At 41.2% G+C, this 23,093-nt stretch overlaps 1 protein-coding gene across 3 annotated transcripts in view; it reads right to left on the bottom strand.

The window, feature by feature from the left end:
* EBF1 (EBF transcription factor 1) overlaps nucleotides 1-23,093 on the bottom strand; it is a 363,744-nt gene that overhangs the window by 23,731 nt on the left and 316,920 nt on the right. For all 3 annotated transcript variants that reach the window (XM_088478940.1, XM_088478942.1, XM_088478941.1), the window contains exon 11: nucleotides 5,911-5,999. In XM_088478940.1, coding sequence (XP_088335066.1) covers nucleotides 5,911-5,999 — 89 coding nt within the window. The remainder of the gene's footprint in view (nucleotides 1-5,910; nucleotides 6,000-23,093) is intronic.

Below are 23,093 nucleotides of genomic sequence, written 5' to 3'. Positions count from 1 at the left end.
AAGGGGGCTGTCTCTCTCTATGGTGAGTATAAATTGTTCTGTGTTTAAATATTCAGCATGAGGCTAATGTGAGCTGATGAACTGAGACTGCAAACATTCCCTTTCAATTGAGACGGAGAGACAGAGCTGTAGCGGATCATGAGGGCTGGGGAGGTGAAAATGATTTATATTTAAGGATCTTGCTGACGACTCCCATTATTGTAAGGTGGCTCTTAATTGGCTTGGTGCTTGAATCAGTAATTCACCAGTGCGCTGAGGAAACAGACAGGAGGAAACTGAGGCTTGTGCATCCTCTGATGTTCTCACAGCTTCTACAGAAGTATTTGCTACCTTTTATTATTACTATACCAAATTATTTGATCTATTATTCTATTCTTGTGTATTATGTTAATCGTAAATATATTTAAAAAAAATAATAATTTCTTTTTAATATTATACTGTGTATGTTACAGAACTATATCTGGTGATTAGCGAGGGGACGCTTTGAATATTCATAATTCAAAGGTCCTTTATGGATTTGCATATCTTGTACTTGATGAGGTGTAATACCTTTCTGTAGCCTGCAGGTGTCCGGATTGATAATTCTATCCAATCGGATGAGTAGCATCTTCAAACTTCTCATCAGAAATGTGACTAGGACAATGAGTAAAACTCTCCATATAGATGTAGGTCTGGCTGCCCAGCAACCTGATCTGTACAATTGGCGTCCAATTCAGTCACACAGAAGTTGCAACCAAATTGTGGCGATATGGATGTTCAATACTCCGGCTGAATCTTGCAGTATTTTATTAGCACACATGATGGATGACTGTACAAGTCCGATTAGCCCCATGCGCTAAACTCTCCTTCCTAATCTGTGCATAGGTAGAGTAAAGGAAATGAACAAGAGTGTTGCGTTTCATCGACATCACTAGTTGTGAAGGAAGAGGGCAGATTAGAAGGGCCAGCTTCTTCCGTGTTGTTGTAGTGCACATACAGGCTGAATGGCGGAGCTGCCACAACATGGCAGCCGGTGTTGACATGTGCACTTTAAAGGATGCAGAAAGAAGACAGATAACACTAGTTAGCGTTATCTTAAATTGTATGTGTTGCAAAATAATTAATATAAGTAAAAATTACCAGTGGAAACATTAAAAATAACCAGAAATCACTTCAATGGTTTGCTACTAAAATCTCTACACATTCACTCGCATTATGGAAGCAATTTTCCTTTGTATGGTCCTACTACAGCTGTTTAATCTTCTACAGCAGAACGGTGCTGTTTCCTGACAAATTCAACGTGTGAAAGGAATAGAAGGTGTAAGGATATTCTCACACAAAGAGCACAAAGGACTCATTCAGTAAGTTATTGGAAGATGCAAAACTGTGATGTCATACAAAGTATCCAATCAAATTCTAGCTGCCATTTTTCTGATGCAATTTATAAAAAGCATGCCAACATCTGACTGGTTGCCGAGGGTTACAGCATGTAAGCAGTGCTAAATGGGCACTTTTGTGTTGTGATTATTCGCTAACTGATTAGATGAGGGGAATAATATAGCTTGGAACAGCAAATGATTTACCGCAATTGACTAAAAAGCTTATGGCCATCCCGCTATTAAATAAGGAGTTAAGGCAGGATATTGAGAGAGAAATGCCAACGTCTCCTTTTTATTGATGTTGTGTTGCCATAACAACCTAAATATGGCAGATGACACAAACAGAGATGCTCATCTGGCAGTTCCACTGAGCAGAGTTCACTTCCCAGGCTTCCATATGGACGCTGAGTGTATGGTAATGAGCGGACCATATGGTGAGGGAAATAAATTCTAAACAATTGTGCTGTTACTGCACCAGTGAGCCGATGGGACAGAATCTCAGCAAGAATCCGCTCCACCGGAGGCCTGCTCCCGTGTGTCTGCATGTAATCACACATGTATGTGGGAACATGCCTCAGTGCACAATGCAGAGCGCGGCTCTCCTCCGCACACGGTACCCAGATTGGACAGAGATCCATACACTTGTCACGGCATAAATAATACACATAAATATCCTGGAACAAGGGTGTAAGAACAGCTACAGTAACACCGGGGACCCAGGATCCAGGCAAAAACATGCACTAACACTATATTATGGGTTCAATAAAACAAGACGCCATTGTATGTTTGAAGAATAAGCAGAGGATTGCTTTGTGCTTTAAAGCCCCTGACACGATATATATCAATATGCTGACATATATATATAGAGAGAGAGAGAGAGAGAGAGAGAGAGAGAGCGAGAGAGAGCCTGATTAAAAGATGCACATAAGGCAGCCGCATTTGGGATTTTATTACAGTGCATATGTGACTGAGATGACCCTATGTATCTCTGTGAATCTCGGAGCTACATGGAGTTGTGCGCAACTGAGCTGCATATCCGCGCCTTGAGCATGTGCACAGATCTGGCTGATTTCAGGCGGATCTCGTACACCAGGAATAGGGCTGAGGCAAAAGCACGCTGGTAATGATGACGGTTATTCTCACAACTGGATGGTTGGTTGGGGTTTGGTGCATGGTTGCGGCCGATTGTGGGCACAGGCAGAGACCAGCATCTCATTTCAAGCACCGAATGTGGCAACATTGATTTTCATGATGAACCGTTCCAAGGACTGGGATGTGCCATGAGAAGTGCAGGTACGCATATATGGTAGCAATGTGGGTGCACTTTTGCATGTGTAAATGATAGTAAGGGGTGGATGTTCCAAGCCTTGGAAAGAGATAAAAGTAGATGGAGATAAAATACCAACCAATCAGCTCCTAACTGTCACTTTACAGACTGTGTTTGAAAAATGACAGTTAGGAGCTGATTAGTTGGTACTTTATCAATTTCCAAGGCTTAGTACTTACCCCTAATTGATAGAAAAGTAAATTAAAACAATTTAAATATTTGAAAACACTGCCATGGTAGCAGTTCGGAATAACCCTGTATGTACAGTAGGTGACAAAACAGACATTGACTTGGTAGTTTGATAGGCAGCCTAAACAATCAGACATTATAAATATTGTCAAATGGACTAACATTCCTATGTGGGGTCCCGAAATCATTGTCTTGGCTGATCACAATACAGGGGTATTTTAAGATCATCAGCTGAACAGGCAGAATGGTGCCCCATATACAGAGCGGAGAGGTAGGGTTGGGAGATATGTTGAGATAAGCAAAGAGATGTATGTTGGTGTAGTTTGGTTAATAGCCTTATGTGTCAGTGAAATTATTATATGTTGAATACGGTAGAATACAGGTAACCAATGGAGGGACTGACAGAGTGGAGCAGCAGAGAATGAAGTGAGAAATATCAGCAATTTGAACCTTTAATAATACGATTGGACTGTAGAGAAATGTGGTAATTCAGGCGGAACGCACTTAAGGTGGCCACTATTATATAATGATTTACAGAAGGCCAGTCTGGTGTTTTTGTGGTTAGAAGAGAACTAAACTGAGCTGAAAGACATTGGAGGAGGTATGAAGACATGCTCAGTACAGTAAAACAGATACATTTGGAGTTTCCCCTCCACAGACAACCAATATAATTTGATTCAGATGAGCAAAAATGTCCTAGGCCAATCAATCATAAAGTTTAACAATGTATGGCAGTCTCACTTGTTGGGATCTGGTCATTTGGCAAAGAGCTTGATCAGTGGTTACACATGTGGTTGGCTAACTATGAAAAGACAAACATTTGGAAGCCAGACCATTTGGATGTATTCCATGAAGCTCCATTAATTAATGATCACTTTAAGTAGTGAAATCAGATCTGTTGAAACCATATACACAACAATATTCAAGCAATATGCTGATGACCATCTTGGTCACCTATAAATTATCAGATGGTCGTGAAGTTTGATAACTTAAGGCACAGGTACTAAGCTTTTGACACATAATAACCATCACTTACAACCATTCTTTGCCTGACGACAATGGTGAAAGCCCATAAAAATTGGAATATTAAAAGCTGCATACACCAGCGGAAAATCATTTGCATTCCGTGTTTAATTACTGTATTAACGTATTCTAAAATTACCTCTGTTCTGTTATATTTTTAGTGACTTCAGGCTATGCTTGTTTCCTCACACTATAAGGATACATTTATCTATATACCTCCTTCTGTCATCCTAAGCTGATCATGTTCATTTTCTGTAGCCAATCACAATCTTTGCATTCCAATCCTCTGCAAGATAGCCCTCTAACCCCCCTACTGTAATGGCATGTAATTGTATTATGATGTATAATTCATAAACCACTCTCTAAAGACCATAATGCTTTCCATCACTCATGCACTCAGCCTGACCGAAGATTTGTTTTCACAGCACTGGGGAGGAGGGTGTCTGTAAGTGGGTGTTGGTGCGGTGGATGGTGGGGGGATAACAGGTACATATGTGTTAGCAGTGAAGGAAGTACACAGTATACTGAGAGGGACAGAAGTGATTTGTGCATAGAGGAAAGAGTGTGAGATGTGTTTGGAACAGACGTGAGTTGGGCTCGTGAAATTAGGTGCATATGAGTAGCAGGGAAGTAAAAGAGATGCAGATGGAACGGTGTAACAGGGAAATGATGTAGCTTGTTAGGATCCCTGACACTCTCAGCAGCAGTGACTTAATAATAATAATCTTCCACTGCAATCTGGGCTGGCATTAGCTCTACTGGTGTCCAACACACAATGCGCCCCTATGCATGAATGCTGTTCAGCGGCACCAGTCACCACCCATAGGACATGTATGTCTGTTATGCGGAACAGCTGTGATACAACGCCAATTATGTTATCTAATTAGTAGAAATGGGTAACAATTTCCATTTTATTGCGTTTCACATAAGTCTGCAATAATGTATATTACCGGGGCAGCAAGCTTAAATGTTTTGATCTAAATATGAACTAAGGGCCTGATTCAGCAAGGTACGCAAAGGAGAGAACGCACGCAATCGGTCTATTAATTCGCACTGCGCATGCGTAATCATCGCACTGCGCGTTCGCAAACTAGCCAGTGAGACCGGGTTATGGTGCGCAGACAACACGCAGTGTGCACGCAGACCCTTCCGATATTGATTGACAGGAAGAGCCGTTTGTGGTTGGTGACGGGGGGGTGGTCGGGCGAACGCAGGGGTGCCTGTGTGTTGAGAAGCCGTTATAGGGGCGTGCATAATAAAGGCAGTGTGGCGGCATACGCAGCCATACCGGAAGCTGTACACAGGAAGCCGACAAAATCCTGCGGCAGGTCAGGTCAACCACTATTGTGCGTATGAGTCCGATGGTTCTCGATGTTACCGATGTTTACGCTATCTTGCGTACTGATCAGGCTGTGAGTAAAGGGAGATGGCCAGCTTAATATAGGGCTGGGCGTCTGCATCTTGTGTTGCGGTCTTGATGCGTATGCATTGATTAGCATATTCTCGCAGCGGACGGGTGCGTGCGTCTGCTAGCGTGCGTTCCTTGCTGAATCAGGCCCTAAATCCCCATACTTTATTATGGTGAGTGCAGAGCCTCTGGGTTTTCTATACTTAGACAATATGGTCACAAACGAAGTGCACCCCAGAATTTGGTAATTGCTGCTGATTAATGACTTTTGTTTATTTGAATATTTTTTTTCATTAATCCTTTTGTGATCAGGTCTTCGCATGCCCCTCCAGTGTTAGCGCATATAATCCAATCTAGTGTCAGATGCTTTCCTATGAGCTTATGGCTTATATGCTTGGTGGTCTCACCTTGATCATTCTGTGATAGAGTAGGTACTTGCAGAAATGTGGGGTCCCTTGACGGGGGCTGAAAGCTTAAATATTTTGATCAAAATATGAACTAAAACACCATGCTATATTATTTTTATATAGCCTTTTTATGTGTGTACTTGCCCAGTGAGATGAGTGCAACAGGTTATGTATAGAGTAATAGAAAATGGCTATTACCTTGGGTAGCCTCTCCGGGTCGCCCGGATGCCTGGGGATCACTTTCTGCAGTCTCTGGAAGCCATAGTCGATGGTTGGTTCGTTAAGGGCTGAAAGAGACACACACAGAAAAATGTAATTTCTCACATACTAATGAACAAACTGCACGCAGCCAGCGGGAGAGCATTCTGGCTCTTTAGTGAATAAGCTCATAATGTATCTTCACTCTTTCACCTTATGAGAGCCCTTTCAGCTAAGCCTAGAATTCATATTTATTTTGAATATACATGTTATAAAACATGTGCACACGTTATGACGGTTTATGTGCATCTGTAAGTAATTCAAAAAAATGTAAATGTGCATTTGACAGACATATTTGAAAATAATTTACAACCTATGCACTGTGACTTTAATGCTACTTCCTTATGGCTCTTTAATGTGCCCAGGAAATGAGCATTCTTCATACGGTATCAGATCTGTCAGGTAGGCAAACAAATGCGCCTTATAATGCTTTGTGAGTTTAAACCCCATTATTACAGGCAAGAGCGTGGGTCTTTTAATTCAAGATTTGGGCATACGCCTTTCCGAATATAATAAATGCACATATAGCTTCAAAAATGACAAACCACTCATACATATTTCATGCATATTTAAAATACATGAATTTAGCGTAAATCCTTGTAAATGAGGCCTGAGACGTCTTAAACCGGAATTCAGCCGTTTTCATTGGAAACGAACTGTTACTTTAAAGTCACACTGTTGCAAAATTATTGGCAGCAATTAGAACGTTATGCTGTGGAACCTCATTGATATGGTATCAAGTTATACCCTCATACATTGTAACAAGAGAGTAATTTGATCGCTGTAGTTTTACATGTCTGATTTATATTTATGTGCACATGATTGCAACTTTTGATGTTTGTATGTGGATTTATTTGTATGTATTAAATATCTGTTTTAATTTTCAATATATGCTTCCTGTTTATTAACAGACAGCAAACCTGATATAGATTTATATATCCCAATCCACCTACAGTGCCTAGCGCAATAAAGATTTGTTTTTATTTTGTTTTTGCTGTGGAGATTTGCGTCTCTGGGTTTTTGACCAAACCCCTATTACTTGCAGCAGGCACGTATTATACTACTTTTTTTTATATTGAGTGCCGGGATATTTGCAATTGTGATTGCAAATAGTTTTTTCCATTTTTAATAATTACTCAGTCAAAAGGAGGAAAAAAAATCATTGCTGCATGCATATATATTTTAAAACTGGGTACACACCATATGAGACTGCCCTGACAAAATCGGAACGGTTGGGAGGTATGCTACTGGGCAGCGACAGTTCTTGCCTTAGTCTCTTGCCTTAGTCCTGTGGAAGGGCCGCAACGCCGCCGCATCTCAGCTGCGGTCCGGCCCTATCTTCTGCCCATGTGCAGTAAAAACAGCATTGGCGCTAGGGGCTGCATCAGCTGCAACCCCTAGAAGCCTAATAGGGTTGTTATAATAAAAACAGAAGAGGCTTCCCATTGGAAGCGCACCTATCTGCTAATGGCAGTGCAGATTTGGCAGTCCCAGCGAGGTAGAACTCATACACTCTGGGTCTGCGTGTCTGATGTGTTCCAGTGGGAAGCCACTTCTGCTTTTATTATAGCAGCCATAGTATAGGCTGGGGGAGGAGGGGGGTGGGTGTGTGAGGGGGGGGGGGGGGGTCTGTAGCCCTGCATCCCCATGGTGCAATCTGCAAGTGCTACCGATCGACAATTAATGTTGAACTTTGCAGAGACAATAGGAGCGATATGATTATATGTGCTAGCACAATGCATACAGCTGTTTTGTTTTCTCTTTTTTAAAAAATATTGGAGGTCACACTTAAAATAATTCAGGTTACACATATTGCTTGTTAAAAGCAAACACATTTTCAATTCCACCAACACCACGGAATTGTACTGCGGCAGACAAGACTTGGAGCACTTCTGTCTCTAACAATGAAATGGTTAAATTAATGTAAAGAGTGGCAATAAAACTAGAAAATGATTCTGTGTAAGCTTTAGGAGAAAGGGGACAACAGCTTAATTTCTATGAATTTATGGGCTGATCATCGCTCAGGTGAAGTCACTGGCAACTGTGTAATATTGTTTAGGCTGAACTTTTACTGCAGTATTAAAACACGTGTTTTAATTTGTGTTAGGAAAGTCAGCACATTTTTCTTGCTGGAAAAGAATGTAATGATCAAACAAGTGTAAAGCTGGGCATCTACTATACAGTACAATTATCTGTGAGATATCTGTCCAATCTGGCTGGGTTAAATTAAAACCTGGTAATGTATGGGAGCAAATGACAATTGTCCATTTGCTCACAAACACTGGAAAATAGCCAAAAATGGTTGTTCAGACAAATTGGTTAAAACACACGAATTTAACCAATCTGAACTATTTTTTTTGGCCTTTTTTCAGTGTTTAAAACCACATGATCGACTGTCATTTGCTCCCATACATTACCAGGTTTTCATTCCAACCAGCCAGATTGGAGAGATATCTGACAGAAAATTGTATAGTGGATGCCCAGCTTAAGTTTTTACAGGACTAACTATTGCCCCAGTTGTCTTTAGATTGCAAAAAAGAGCTTCACTAATCATTTATTAGGTTTTGAAAGACTCACTATGATGCGAGCTGGTGTAGACCAGAACCAGTTACTATAATGGAGAGCTTTGCTTTGTGCTGGTAGTATTAGTACTAATGATGTGAGGGAACTTCTTAATTTTCTTACAAATTAACTCTGGTATTTTAATTAAGCGGCCACTTTGTTGAAGCCAACGTATATTATTAAATAAATTTGCCTGTACCGTGGAACTGTCTACCACTGACATCGGTAGCTACAGCATTAGAAGCTACCGATCTAAACAAAAAAAAATAATCCTTCTACAGTATATGAAACCTCAATATAAAGTCACTTCTATGCATGGACTTTAAAACAGTGGATGGGAAAAACACAATGAAATCAATTAGGTCTATTATCATACTGTAGGTGTAATTGACACGTAATGTTTGGGATGATATATCCAGTTTCCTATACTTTCTGATAGGTTTTATAGCCATTGTTTATTAAGTTGTCTCTAACCATAAACATTCTGCACTGACGTTGAATGTTCGATATGGAAACCTCTGCTTGTTTGCATTAGTAAATCAATGGAATACTAACCTTAGGCTTTTTTTTTAACTAACCGTAGAATACAGTATTGGGCCTGATGCAGAGCCGAAAGCAAATCGGCCACAGATGGTCCCGCTCTGCGTGCATTGGAAAATATGATGTATATTTGCCCGTATGTGCAGCTGTATGTATCTCTGCAGCCAGACCACCCGCCATCTGTGTGCCGAATCTTACAGCTGTCATCTTAACTGGTGCGCACTTGCACCAGACCAATACTTGGTGCGAAAGATGCAACTGGAAATGTTTTTACGCTTCTGTCCAACTCTGCACAGCCCGCATGTGCGTCTACACAGCCTCACTGAAGATTGTCTATGTGAGAAAGAGCCTTTACCACCCAGCTATGCCCCTATAAGCTGTGACTGAATTATGTACAACTCTGAATTGCTGTAAATGGCCGCGTGCAGCAGATATGGATCACGCACAGCGTGAAAGCATGCAGGATCTGCCCTCAAAATTAACTTTTTGTCAACTCTGTCGATGGCCCCAATGTATACAAATCTCACATTACGGAAGATTTATTACCATTTTTCGTGTACCATATAGAAAAACAGAAGATCTTATTGGACCATGTACCTTTGAATATCAAACACATGGTAATATTAACAGATATAGAGAGAGACAATACCCTGATACCCCTTTCAAACATAAGACAAAAAACAAGGTTTTTAAGCAACCGACCAGGGTTTCCCCCAGGATTTGCAACCCGGGTCAGTGCTCCGGCTAATGTCTGAAAGGTATGACCCGGATCATGCCTAAAAGGACTTGTTTGGAGGATACAGTGGGCACATGGAGATGACATCATCTTCAAACGCCCACTGGAAGACCCGGGTCCAGTGTGAAAGGTTATGACCCGGGAATAACCGGGTAATCACCCAGATGTGACATGGGGTAAGTACGACAAACCCCCAGTTTCAACCAGTGTTCTGTGACCTGGGTCAGAGCCGGGGTTTAGATCTTAAAGGGGTAACATGGTCCCAATATATGTGTATTTAGAACAGGGGTGGGCAATATGCGCCACCCCCCACCCCAGCATGCCCTGCCACAGTTTTGCTATTTTGCCATGTTAAAACTGTTGAAGGGTACGCTGGGATTTTTAGTTCATCAGAAGCTGGAGGGCCACTTATTGCTGACCCCTGACTTAGAAGAATATACATACAATACAGAATGGTACTAAACAAACGATTACTATCACATTAAACTAGCTTTATGGAACAATTCATAGTTAAATTGTGTTTAGTTGCGTTGGTCCATGATGATCATATGCTTGAAAATGTCTGGGGTGTACCATGTACAGTCACCTTTGCTTTTGCTCACTAGACTCTCTTGGAAAAATGCGAGAAGCTAGGGCCTGATTCTGAGTGGGGGGCATCTGGGAAAACGGACGCATCTCCCGCTTGTGCAAATGGAGTCCAGAGCGAAATAAGCCTTTCTGGGCGGTGAGTCTCAAAACGCACGCAGCGGCTATTTCTGATGGGAGCGTCATGAGAGTGTATTGACAGCTCCGATTGATACTGAGTTGTCCGTACGGGGAAGGGATCTCTTGCACCTAGAATGGGGCTGGTGCACGTGCCGATACTAATAATCACACCTGAGGACACTAGGACAGTGGATGGGACAGGCTTGTTCTTTTAGACGCACAGATTTGCGACTGAGTTTGGCCGATTGTCGCATTAGCATAATAAAGTGAGTACAATGCAGCGGTCACAGGGAAAAATTGGACGCAGGAGATTGTGACTCAGAATCCGGCCCCTAGCAAGCAACTAATAAATCAATTCTGGCATAGACTCAACAGTTCCGATACCTGGGGAAATAAAAATAGAGCAATCACTTCTTTATTATAAAAATATCTAATATTAAGATTAATTTCCTTCTAAGAAGTGATGGGCATGTCGTTATGTGATCTCTCTTTGTTTAGAGAGGACAAAGTGAGCTTTGAACGTAAGAGTCCCTGCTTTCTCTATTGGTATGAAGAGGAATTCGTGTCACTGACAGCTGATAAGATATCACTTGTCTCTTCCACTTTTATACATGAAAATTGGCATTCACTCTCTCACTCTCCCTCTCTCCCTGAATGTGTCCATCTATTAAAAAAAAAAAAACAAGTGCTTCAATGAATTCAGTTCTTTAGAATGTAAAAAAGATTATTAGCGAAATTGTGTGAAATTCTAATTGACCCCGCGGTAATGGAAGGCGTTGTAATATCTCGCTGCCCCCTCTCCATAGACAGGTAGAGAATCCTCCGGATTTTTAAAAGGACATTTAAATTGAAATAGACTGAGTGCACGAGCATAATTACACCAATAAAATCCTTTAACTTGTCAACTTGAAAATCTAAATGGCGATCAATCATTTCTGCGAAAGAAATAATCCTTAAAGACTCTTGATTGACAGCTCATACTTTCGTATGTTAAAAGGAAAAAAAAAAAGAGTTAGATAGGAAAAAAAGATAGAAAGAAAGAAAAAAAAAAAAACGTCTTTGATAAAGTGGCCACAAATCCATTTACAGAATACAATACTTCAGATAGGTGAGTAAAAAGCCAATAATTACTTCTGTGAATTCGCAGCCATCAAGATAAGTAATGGGAACTTGGGCAAACTTTTTATTATTTTTAAAAAAATTTTTTTTATACAAAATGTGTTTGAAACATGCACTACGGCATCACATACAAAATAATTGAGGTTTAATTGGTTGCAGACTTAAATGGACCCACCACCCACTCACGGTGCAGGCATTCATCTGCGTGAGATATGAAGTGCCGTGGTGATGTCACTGATTCCTAGTGAATTGGAAAGTCGAATACTAGTTCAGGCCATAAAATCAATATTTTGATTGTGTTATACAGTAAGTATTAATGATGTGGAATCAGTTGGATAGGTCTTGTTTTGGCTAGAGAATGCATTACATCAGAGGTTCCCAAACTCTGTCCTCGAGGCACCCTAACAGTCCAGGTTTTAAGGATATCCAACCTTGATCACAAGTGACTTAATTAGTACCTCAGTCAATTTGTTTTAACCACCTGTGCTCAACCATAGATATCTCTAAAATCTGAACTGTTGGGGTTCCTTGAGGACCACATTTGGCCTCTGCATTACATTTTTGTATCTCCATATATACTAATCAGAAAAATGCAGAGAAATCACAGTTTTCTCCACCTTTTCTTTCCGCCTGTCATATACCTGCAGATCCCATCGCTCGCAACGGGGCCTGCAATAAATATAGAGATTAGAGAAACTTTTCTCTGCATGGCGCTATGTCTACTAACTTGCCTCCTGCACTGGAGACAGGTCTCTTCCTGCTTTCTAACCACAGTGCATCACTGCTTTGCCTCCCTTGGTTGGAACCTGTTCTGTGCAGGGTTGGACAGACGCATATGCACTAGGCTACCAACATATGTTGCCGTCTTTTGCATAGGCGAAAGAGGACAAAAAAGCAAACAGCACGCTACTGTAGTTTTCTCTTCACTGGGACAAGTGTTTTGTACCAGGTCTGTCCGGGAAACTATATGTATATAAATATGGCGATCATATTTTTGCAAAACACGGTGCAAAATGATGAAAATGTTGTTCATATTTCACAATTCTTACTAAATAGACACCACAAAAGTTACCCACAAGACAACAGTTACTAACAAGGCATATAAAGGTGTATTAGGTTCATGGCACTATCATTTTGCTAGGGCAATACCTGCAGGGAGGTAATAAGATCTTAGAACCACTATCTATTACCTTTAGCAGCCTCCTTTCCTTTAATGCTCTATGTGTACTTGGCTGAACTTAGGATCAAAGTAGTAAAACCCTATTTCCCAAAATTATTGGCAGGGTGAAATGAACGGACACTAGTATAGGAGACTCTGAATGTGGAGCTGGCAGGCAGATAGGTTACACTGATACTGCAGTAACTGGGTGAAAGACCTAGAGGGCTCACACTATAAAGTAAGTGAAATCCATGGACAGGCCAAAAGTCTGGGCTGGCCGCAAACACAGTAGTCAGTTCAGGGCTGGCAGAAGAGAGAAACTATCCAGGATTCAAGTCAGGAAAAAAGAGGTCAGCAATATCCAAAACAGTCCTGGTCAGCAACAGGTAATCAAAGCGGAATTCAGTGGGTTCAGCATGGTTAGCCTGACAATAATAATAATAATAATAAAAAAAAAATAAGACAATGTAGATCAGTGATAGGCAACCTGATACACTTCAGGGGCAGCATTGGGTAGCCCTCTAACCTTACATTTCTCTTAATCTCACTGGTAATTGAAATAAATACATTTCATTAGCGACACCTATCTGTAATAACATATCAGCAGGCCATTTAATTAAGCAATGTTGCAAACTATAACAAGCAAATATGACATCAAAGCCGGAAGGAGCTGGTGGCTGCAAGTGAAGGCTTGGAGGGCTGCATACGGCCCCAGGGCCACCTATGACTCCCTTTCCCCCACTGATGAAGAATATGGAATAAAATGTTGTATAGAACATAGATACAACTATGTCAAACTGTTATTTCTATTTCAGCATAAATATAAGCTATACACAATATACTGACCTTCAATACTTGCCCAAACCAACAGAATTAAATGCCCAACTCTACAAAGCAGATAAAATATCCTGTAAAATGGCAGTTAGTCCTAAATGCTACAAAAATAGGTAGATTTGGCAGGTAGATACTGCCTAGTTTATAAACCCAGCGCAGCCGAAGAATCGTAGGGAATTGCCAGTGACAGTCACCGCTGGGGCTTTCCTGCAACAGCTCGCTACTAGTTACCATAGTTATGAAAGACAGCAGTGATAAAAGTACCGCCAGGTGCCCTCCTATGCTATTGTCGTTTCTGGATAGTGACAGCAAATTCAAGAAAGAAGAAAAAAAATGCTCTTCTTAAGACATTATATATATATATAGTTTTCTATTTTGAAACTTTTTTTTCTAAATATTATTAATATTTTTTCTTGAACCAGCACTCTGAGCTCAAGATCAGGTTAGAAGTGCAGTGCATACCTATGACCTGGCGATGTGTCAGGTCACAAATAGGCAGTAGGGACCCCGACTAGCTGACGGTGTTTTAAGTTACTGCTTTATGCAGCTGGCCAGTACGCATCAGCAAAATAAATAAATAAATTATATATATATATTTCCAAAACATACATTTATCTGTATTAATTTAATAAATAGGCCCCTATGACATATAAATTAAGATAAATGAGTAAACATGCTTTTCTCTCGGCAACTGCGATGGTTCATTGCATTCTAGACAATATTATCCGTTTCTCTTTTTTATTCCTCCTCTAAAATAGTAAATTGTATTCTTTTTTTTCATTGATTGCTGCTGAAGCCACTTTGGGGATTCAGGAAAAAAAAACAATTGCATTTTGGAGCCATTATTGCTTTCAAAAACTATAGGCGCAATAACACAAAAAAACAAGCAGATGATTATGTTGGCATTTGATAACTGAAAAATGACTAGAAAAATTTTTTTTCTACTCCAAGACAATTTTAGCAGAATAAAAGTGCAGCCTCCCCCTTCCCTGTTCCAGAAGAAAGTTCTGCTAAGTTTCAGCACCCGCAAGGAGTACACAGCACAGGCATGTGAGCGGAATGCTCAGGGGGAGCAGAGGAATCTTTGGAGAGATCAATAAACAATCATTTGGGACCTCTTTTGTGTCATAAAATTCGACAGCACAGCAATCTGTGTATAGGGAGTATATCTATCTGTTAATGTACTTGCCGAGCTGGGAATTGAGTGATAGTTTTCCACTTAAAGTGGGATTCGATTTTTATCTATCACTAGTAACACCTAACAATCTGTCTCTTATGTATCTACAGGATTTCATATCTATCTATCTATGTATCTATCTATGTATCTATCTATCTATCATATATCTACATATGTATCATCTATCTATCTATCTATGTACACATATATCATCTATCTACATATCTATAATCTATCCATCAATCAAATACCTATCTATCTATCTATCTATCTATCAAATATCTATCTATCTATCTATCTATCTATCTATCTACATATCTATCATCTATCAATCAATCTAATACCTATCTATCTAATATCTATCTAATATCTATCTATCTTATATCTACATATTTATCATCTATATATCTATCTACATATCTATCATATATCTACATATCTATCATCTATCTGTCTATCAATCAATCAAATATATATCTAACTATCTAATATCTATCTATCTCATATATATCTATCAAATATCTATCTATCTATCTACATATCTATCATCTATCTACATATCTATCATCTATCAATCAATCTATCTAATACCTATCTATCTCATAAGTATCTATCAATTATCTATCTATAAAATATCTATCAAATATCTATCTACATATCTATCATCTATCTACATATCTATCATATATCTATCATATATCAATCTATCTAATATCTATCTATCTATATATCTCATATATATATATATATATATATATATATATATCTATCTTATATATATATCTATCAAATATCTATCTATTTCTCTCTCTCATATCTATCTATCTATCTATCTATCTCATATCTATCTATCTATCTATCTATCTATCTATCTATCTCATATCTATCTAACTGTACTGTTAGGCCTGGCGTCAGTGCTCAGTCACATTCCTCTCCCTGGTCACAGTTCCTCTGGTAATTGTTCATCACGATTCTGCCTGGGAGTTGTGACATTGCTGGTTATCAGGGACAGGAGTGGAGATGCATGGAGCATGTGTGATAAACAGGTTTACGTTCCCCGTACCCCAGTGAGCTCTCTGACACTACTTTTATCATCTCGTTTGTGCTCCGAATGAGCTGAGAGCAGCAATTGCCGGAAAACAGGCAGGTGATAAAGAGCATTGATTTAACACATCTTGTTTTCAATCATGCTCCGATTTTTGTAACTTGCGTTTCCCCTGTTCTCTGCCTCGTTGCTTTTATCTGACGAGCTCAGCCCTTCTCACTGGGAATGAAAAGGTCGCCCAATAAGACATGGTTTGCTGAAACCAGAATGCGCGGCGGGGAAAGTATTTTAGATAAACACTGTCAGGAAGAGAGGGGGTGAATTTCCAGCAGCACAATTGCTGAGCGACAATACATATTACTCTGTTCTGAGCGGGTAACAAGCTTGTGATGGTTTACTGGCTCCCAGCAAGGCGCAGTCACTGAAAGATTATCTACAGAATAAATGTATTCCTAGGCTGCAGCCCTTGTAGAACACCTTACAGGCTCTTCTTGTAAGGGGCATTTACTTTCACCTGTCCCCATGTACTATAGAACTAACCATTTCTATATGCTCCAGGAAAAGCTTCAGTGTCCCTTCACTTTTTGGTGACCCTCTCACCCACAGACACTGGATGCAGCCATTTTGGGGGCTGATCCGTGTTCACGACATTGGAACGTATTAATTCACTGGAACTGGTACGATACGTTAGAGGCACATGGGTCATTGGTTCCTAGTGAATTAGTAGGCCGCAGTGTTATGATAACAGGTTTAGCTCCACCACTCACCCACGTGAGTAGGTAGCAGGCGCTGTTTAAAGTTTGTTATTAAAAACAATGCAACATATGGCCTTAGGCGCATGAGGATTTCTTGTGATTATTACGGTTCTCTTTTTAATTTCCTCTAAAAAAGAATTACATCAATATACAGTCCATTAAGACCAATTATACATAAACAGACAGATATATAGACAGATGGGAAGAGAGTATTTTATGGTGGGCAGAAAATATGCGGCATTATCATCCTCCCAGCAGCACCTACATGGGATCCCAACAGGCTCCATTTTTACCTACCCCCTGCCTATAACTCACCACTACCCACACCCCATACAAAACAAAATTAGCCAAAGAGCAGCAACCGGCCTACGCTACAGAACCCAATGCCCTCTCCCTTCAATTTCCTCTTCCATCACAGCCATCTCACCGCAGGCGTTTTTTTCCACTTCACAATGTTACACCAACTCTTTCCATGCCTGCATCCAGGGGCCGGGCAACTGAGAAGGGGGAAGGAGTGTACAAGGGTACAAAGTATACACCACATTTCACCCTCGCCGGGATATGACAGTCGGGAAGCCGGCTGTCAGTAATAATGTCAGCCGGCTTCCCGATTGCCTCCCGCAGCCGTGTCCCCTCCAGCAGCACAGCATCTTTGCATGGGGCTACCAGAACGTTCTGGCCATGCCCACAAATTGTTGCTATGCTCCTTCTGCTTACCGGGGTCAGACATTTTTAATAGCGGCACCACCTGCATCCAGTGCCCACCAGGCTCATCACCATTTACCATCAAATCCACAACTGCAGGATGACAGGGCCATTCAGCACATTAGTGACCATCAGGAGCAGTGGTGGTAGCTGCTGAGTCCGCAGAGGGCAGGTGGCCCTAAGGAAGACATGGGGCATGAGTGCACACTGCCAAATGTAAGTACAGAGTGACTTCTGCAGCTGCTAGAGGGCAGTCTATGGAGGTTAGTGCTGCAATGAGAGGTGACAGGGAACCTATGGGTTTTTTATCCAGGTGCCCTTTGCGTGTGCTGCATCCTTGAGCCCTTGATCTGTTCACGTATCAGTGATATACTGTATATTGTAGACTCTAATGTGTTTAATGTTGATGGGTCATTCAAGTGCTTCCAGCAACACTGTGATATTGCCTATTGTCATGACTGGACAGAACCTGGATGACATCTCCTGAATGTCATTATGCTGTGTGCATTATTTTACAATAATGTGTTCATGGAGAGTATAATGTAAGAAAAAAAACATTAATACAACATATGTAGCTGGATCCTGATACATGGAGACTCTGCATTTCCCCATTAACCCCCACCTTCCCACTCTCCTAGCTCTGACTGTGAGCTATGGGCTCAGCTGTCCACCCCTCCTCCAGGTCTGGTGAAATATACTGCTGATGCTGGAGCCTTTGTAACACGAGGAAGCATCTTCCACTGTTTCCTGATTATATTAGCATTGATTTCTGATTCCTGGATTTCATCTCCCCCAGAACTAAGCACAGAGCAGACACTTAAAAGCTAAATAATCAGAAGTAATGCTTCTGAGGTTTAAAGTGGAAGGCTGACACAATATATTGGGCCTTTGAAAGTGTCTGCGTGCTGGTGAGACTACACAGCGGTGCATGCTAGCGAGTCACGTAATGGAGGATATAATTCCTTGTCTGCACACCTTGCTTAACCCCTCTACTCTGGCACCAAGCTGGATAAATGGGGAAGTCTGTTTGTCTGCCGGTGCTGTTCTTCTCTGGTCAGGTCCTCATTTAGGAACCTACTAATCAGCTCTCATACATTCTGACAACCCCCATTAAACCATCGTCTTCAGCTTTGTTCTCAGAACACATGAATCTCATTTCTGTATATCCACTTACAGTACACTGGGTGGTAATCCCCCGTACTTACTACTTTCTTAGCTAATTAGTACTTCCTGATGCCTACAATTAGCTCGTTGGGCTGCTTTTTGCTCTATATAATATTTAATTGGATTTACACCTCGAAGGTATTGGTATGAACTGTAATAACATATTGACATTACAGGCAACATTGTCACTGAACACTAGTATTTTATATTTACATAATACAAGTCACATTGTGCCAATTGTTCATATTTCCCTAACTACAGTACTGTCCCATTTTGGTTCCCTGGTTGTCCCTGGAAATTGGGTCCTATATTTAACACTGTGGTCCTGATTAAGAGATGTGGACGCTAATGTATTCATAGTGGCGATCCCGCAAACAGCTGCGGTGTGAAAATATGCTAATGCTGCAGCTGACTGGAAATGTATTGAGACGCCCACCGGCGCCTTCATGGATCCAAGCAAGTGCGCACAAATACGCAGCCGCCATCGCAGTTCATTGGCTAATCGGCCATCTGAGTAGCTCTATGGTCACACAGAATGGCCTCCTTAACTGAGACGTCAGAACCACTTTATCTGCATATAGGATGCAGGCTATGACATGTCCCGATAGGGTCCGGGGCACGTCTGCGTTTGTTTTACGCCACTCCCCGTTACCTCCCCCAATCGTCCCCCGACTGTCAATCTCTTTGCAAAGTAATGCTCACAGCTAGCGACGTCGCAAAGGTACCTTGGCGCATGCGTAGTGCGACCGTGACACATGCGCAGTCGACCGATAATCGCTCAATTGCGTAAATATTGGAATATTGTTCCTCTCTGAATCAGGCTCTGTATTCCCTAAAAGCTGCACTACCACTCACTGAACAAAATGTACTGATGTGCTCCTCAACCATTCACATGCATACATACATATATATATATACATATATATATATATATATATATATATATAGTTACTGTTGGGGTGCTTCAATCTTACTGTACTTAAGTCAAAATGAATACATGAATTTATATTACAAGAAGGTAGTCTTCTCCAACGGCTTAAAGGTTCCAATCTCCTCCTTTTAAAGAGGCAGTGACAAGACTGTTCCTGCTCGTTTCCAAAAATGGCCAGATTAGTCCATAATATGCATTTTTGGACAGCCCTCAGGTCTTCTACCAATATCTGTTTTGAGGGTAGGCCCAATGCTTCTAACAGTGCAGGTTGGAGAGCGCATGCAGTGGGTCTGGTGGGATGTACATTCAGAACCTCATTGCACAGGAGCTACGGGACAATCAAATCAAGTGCCGCCAGTCTCCACCTTGTCCTAGCCGCTTCAGTGGATGGGATCAGTCAACCAGTGGCCAGTAAGATGTGCAGTGGTTACAGCAAGTGGATCTCAAACAGGTTAATTCTTCCCAATACCAGGAGACAGTTTTATTGCTGCTCTTGTCTAACAATCTTGTTGCCGTCTGTGCCCTATAACAAATGATTGCAAGTAGGCGCAAGTCATTTATCATTCCTGTACTCAGTGTATTGGGGACATGGTTAGAAATGGTAGAGTAGGCATCCGAGTTTCTCTCTTGGCGCTGCGCTGATTGAATAGAATGGCTCTGATCAAAATGGGGGAACCCACTGAAGAACTATAGGGGCTGTTTAGCCAAATGGAGAGGTGTTTTATATATATAAATGGAAAACCTGTTTAAATGCATATTTAGGAATATGGTACAAACTGTTCAGAAACTATAGTTACCAATCAGGCATCATCTGTGTTTGCAATTAAGCTACGTACTGCTTTCCTCTGTGCGTACATGTACTGCTGGGTACATACAAAAGTATTTGCCATCTTTACAGTGATGGTAATGCGTTAGGACCTAGGGGGCTAGAGGCTAAACAGCAAGAACAGTTTTACTGCACAACAGCAGCCAGCTGAAATATAGCAGATTGCAGCCATTTTCTAGTAGTGCATCAGTATAAGACTCGTCGTGCATATGTCCCTATATCTTCTCAGAATGCCGCAGACAGATGTACACGCTGTGACACAGACAACTCCTCAGGCAGTTAGATGTTTTATCCCTGCCATTTAGCAGAAAGCAGAAGTGAGAAGTGGTAAAACCTTTAATAAACTCAGGGCAGCCACATTCTGGAAGAAAAGGGGCAGCTGGGAGCCGACAGACAGGGACCAAACGCCAGATTGTAACCGTTTTATTGCTTTCTCTCCTCATAAATTTCACATTTTGGAAGTTAAGTGTAGATTGAGGTTTGTGGCTTGTTTAGAAACGGAACCAAATTTGGTTTTTTAAGTTTTCAACCTGCGACAAGAAGCGGCAGCTGTGTCTTTGACACATGCACGAGGCCGGTCCTGATTTGTGAGTACTGTAACCCCGCTATTAGAGAAGAATTGGCCCCAAAGTGCCTGATTAGGAAACAGCTGCAGATATTCAGGCAATAGCTTTAGGCAAAAAAACAGCCAGCAGAAGCAGGTAGCAAAATGTCTGAGGACTACAACGAGCATTACAGAAGGATGAGACATTGCCAGCAGGCAAGGCGAGAAACACAGAAGACACAACGTTAGAACTAGAGATGTGCGGGCTCGGTTTTACTTGTTTCTTTTCGCCACATTAGCGCAAGTTCGGATTAGCTCAGATTTATCTTATTGGCCATCTAAAACACGTAAGAACCGGACAGCCAATAAGATAAGTCCGAACTAATCCAAACTTGAGCTAATGTGGCGAAAAGAAACAGAGGGCCTGATTCAGACCCATTCGCTATATGCATGCGCTCGCAAGCGGCCCGATGTTCTGCATACGCGCATGCGTACGCTTCGTTCTGCGCGGGTGTGAACTACTCACTACGATCGCATACCGCTCGCTCGCCCTGCAAAGACAGCCCAGTGTAATGAGTGACAGGAGAGGCCGTTTGTGGGTGGTAACAGGGGCAGGCCACTAATAACGGGGGTGTGGAGATGCAAACGCAGGCGTGCCAGAGTGCTTCAACACCGTTTTAGAGGCGTGCATAATTAACAGGCAGCGTCATAGTACACGTCACTTGCCTTTTTTTTACACTGATTTCCTCGCAATGCTTGCGGTAGGGTAAAGCTACCTCCAGCTCTGCGTTCACATCCGATGGTGCTCGATGTACCAATGTTTTAATACACTTCCTGGAGATGACGTGGTGCTGGTGGGCGGCTCTGCCTGTGCGATTGGGCGTACGCATACACAAAGTGGCAGCTCTCTAAGACATGGTGGGCGTGCTTATGCTTTGGCGAGTGATCGCTTACCGTGGCGTCACTTTGACAAATTTGCATATGCATCCAGCAAGCGTACACAGATATCGAATGGATCTGAATCAGACCCAGAATCCACACATCTCTAGTTAGAACTCAAAAAATTAAACTGAAATGGGCTCAATATCCATAAAATTACAAACTAAACTATATATCAAGTATAGCCCTATTCATACAATGTACTCTAATTAATAATAAATAATAAACATAAGCAGCAAGAACAGTATATGGTCATTGCTGAAACCACTTTACAATGAATTACTAGCATATAGTATATAAGATAGTATATATGAGAAAAAGCTTTGCAAATACTTTTTTTATGTTTTGCGTAAAACAAATTTGTGTACAACTATCATTCGTTTTGCTCATCTTCTTAGAGGAGACGTGCAATTTTAAGGGTAGGGAAGGCAAATACCATATAACTAGCAGAACGCCCAGGACCCTCCCAGGCACCATCTTTACCTACAAACATTAACATTACCTCCAATGCAAAGTACCCTACAGAACCCGAATAATTTCAAAAGTGAGCATGTATGTCATGGTGTTTCAAGGCACCTGATTGGATGCCATGTTTATCCAATCAGATGGCTTAACACCCTGACAAAGTCTGGTGAGTACAGAGCGTAGGGGAACCCAGAAACAAAGTTTCCCGCTAATCTGGTAGAAACAGGAACAATTAAGCCAAGCCAACTACAAAATGGACATCCTCATCACTGTAACCTTTATGAATGTCCCCGTCTATTGACTTGCACTGAAGAAACATACTATGCCCACTTACAGAATTACATCACTCAGTATGACATTGTTTTGTGGTCAACTGTACAATAGGAACAGTGAAGGTTAAACACATGCTGTACTGTACATGTGAATGGCTAGTTTATGGCATTTGAGACAGGAAAAGTGGAATCATTATAGAGCGTAGCAAAGATTTACCCCAGCAGATCAGGAGACTGACACACCCCAGGTAGACAAGTCTGGGTTGTAGCTGAAGATATTGATATCCATTCAATGCTACACTTTTAGTATCTCTAAAAACGTGGCACAATGTATAGAAATGTCATGTAACCTTTTACAACCAATCAAACTCCTGTGTTCACGTTCTAAACTGTCTTAGTAAAGTGACATGCTATAATCTGATTGGCTGCTCAATGTTATAACACATTTGTGCAGATAGCACCTTTTTATTAAATGAGCTCTAAAGTGTATTTTACTGGTGCCAGCCTTCAGTAATTCATTAACCCTTCTAAAAAGGCCAGATCTATTATAAAGTGAAGGACACATGTTCCAGGGGGCCTCATCCTTTGGGAAATCGCCTTTTGGATGTCAGTGGTATAATTACCCCTATGTCAAGTCGGGAAGGA

This window comes from Taudactylus pleione, unplaced genomic scaffold (genome assembly GCF_031769625.1).
Source record: "Taudactylus pleione unplaced genomic scaffold, aTauple2 ptg000225l, whole genome shotgun sequence".
NCBI lineage: Eukaryota > Metazoa > Chordata > Amphibia > Anura > Myobatrachidae > Taudactylus > Taudactylus pleione.
Note: the sequence above shows the minus strand (reverse complement) of the source record. Positions and strands in the feature narration are given on the sequence as shown.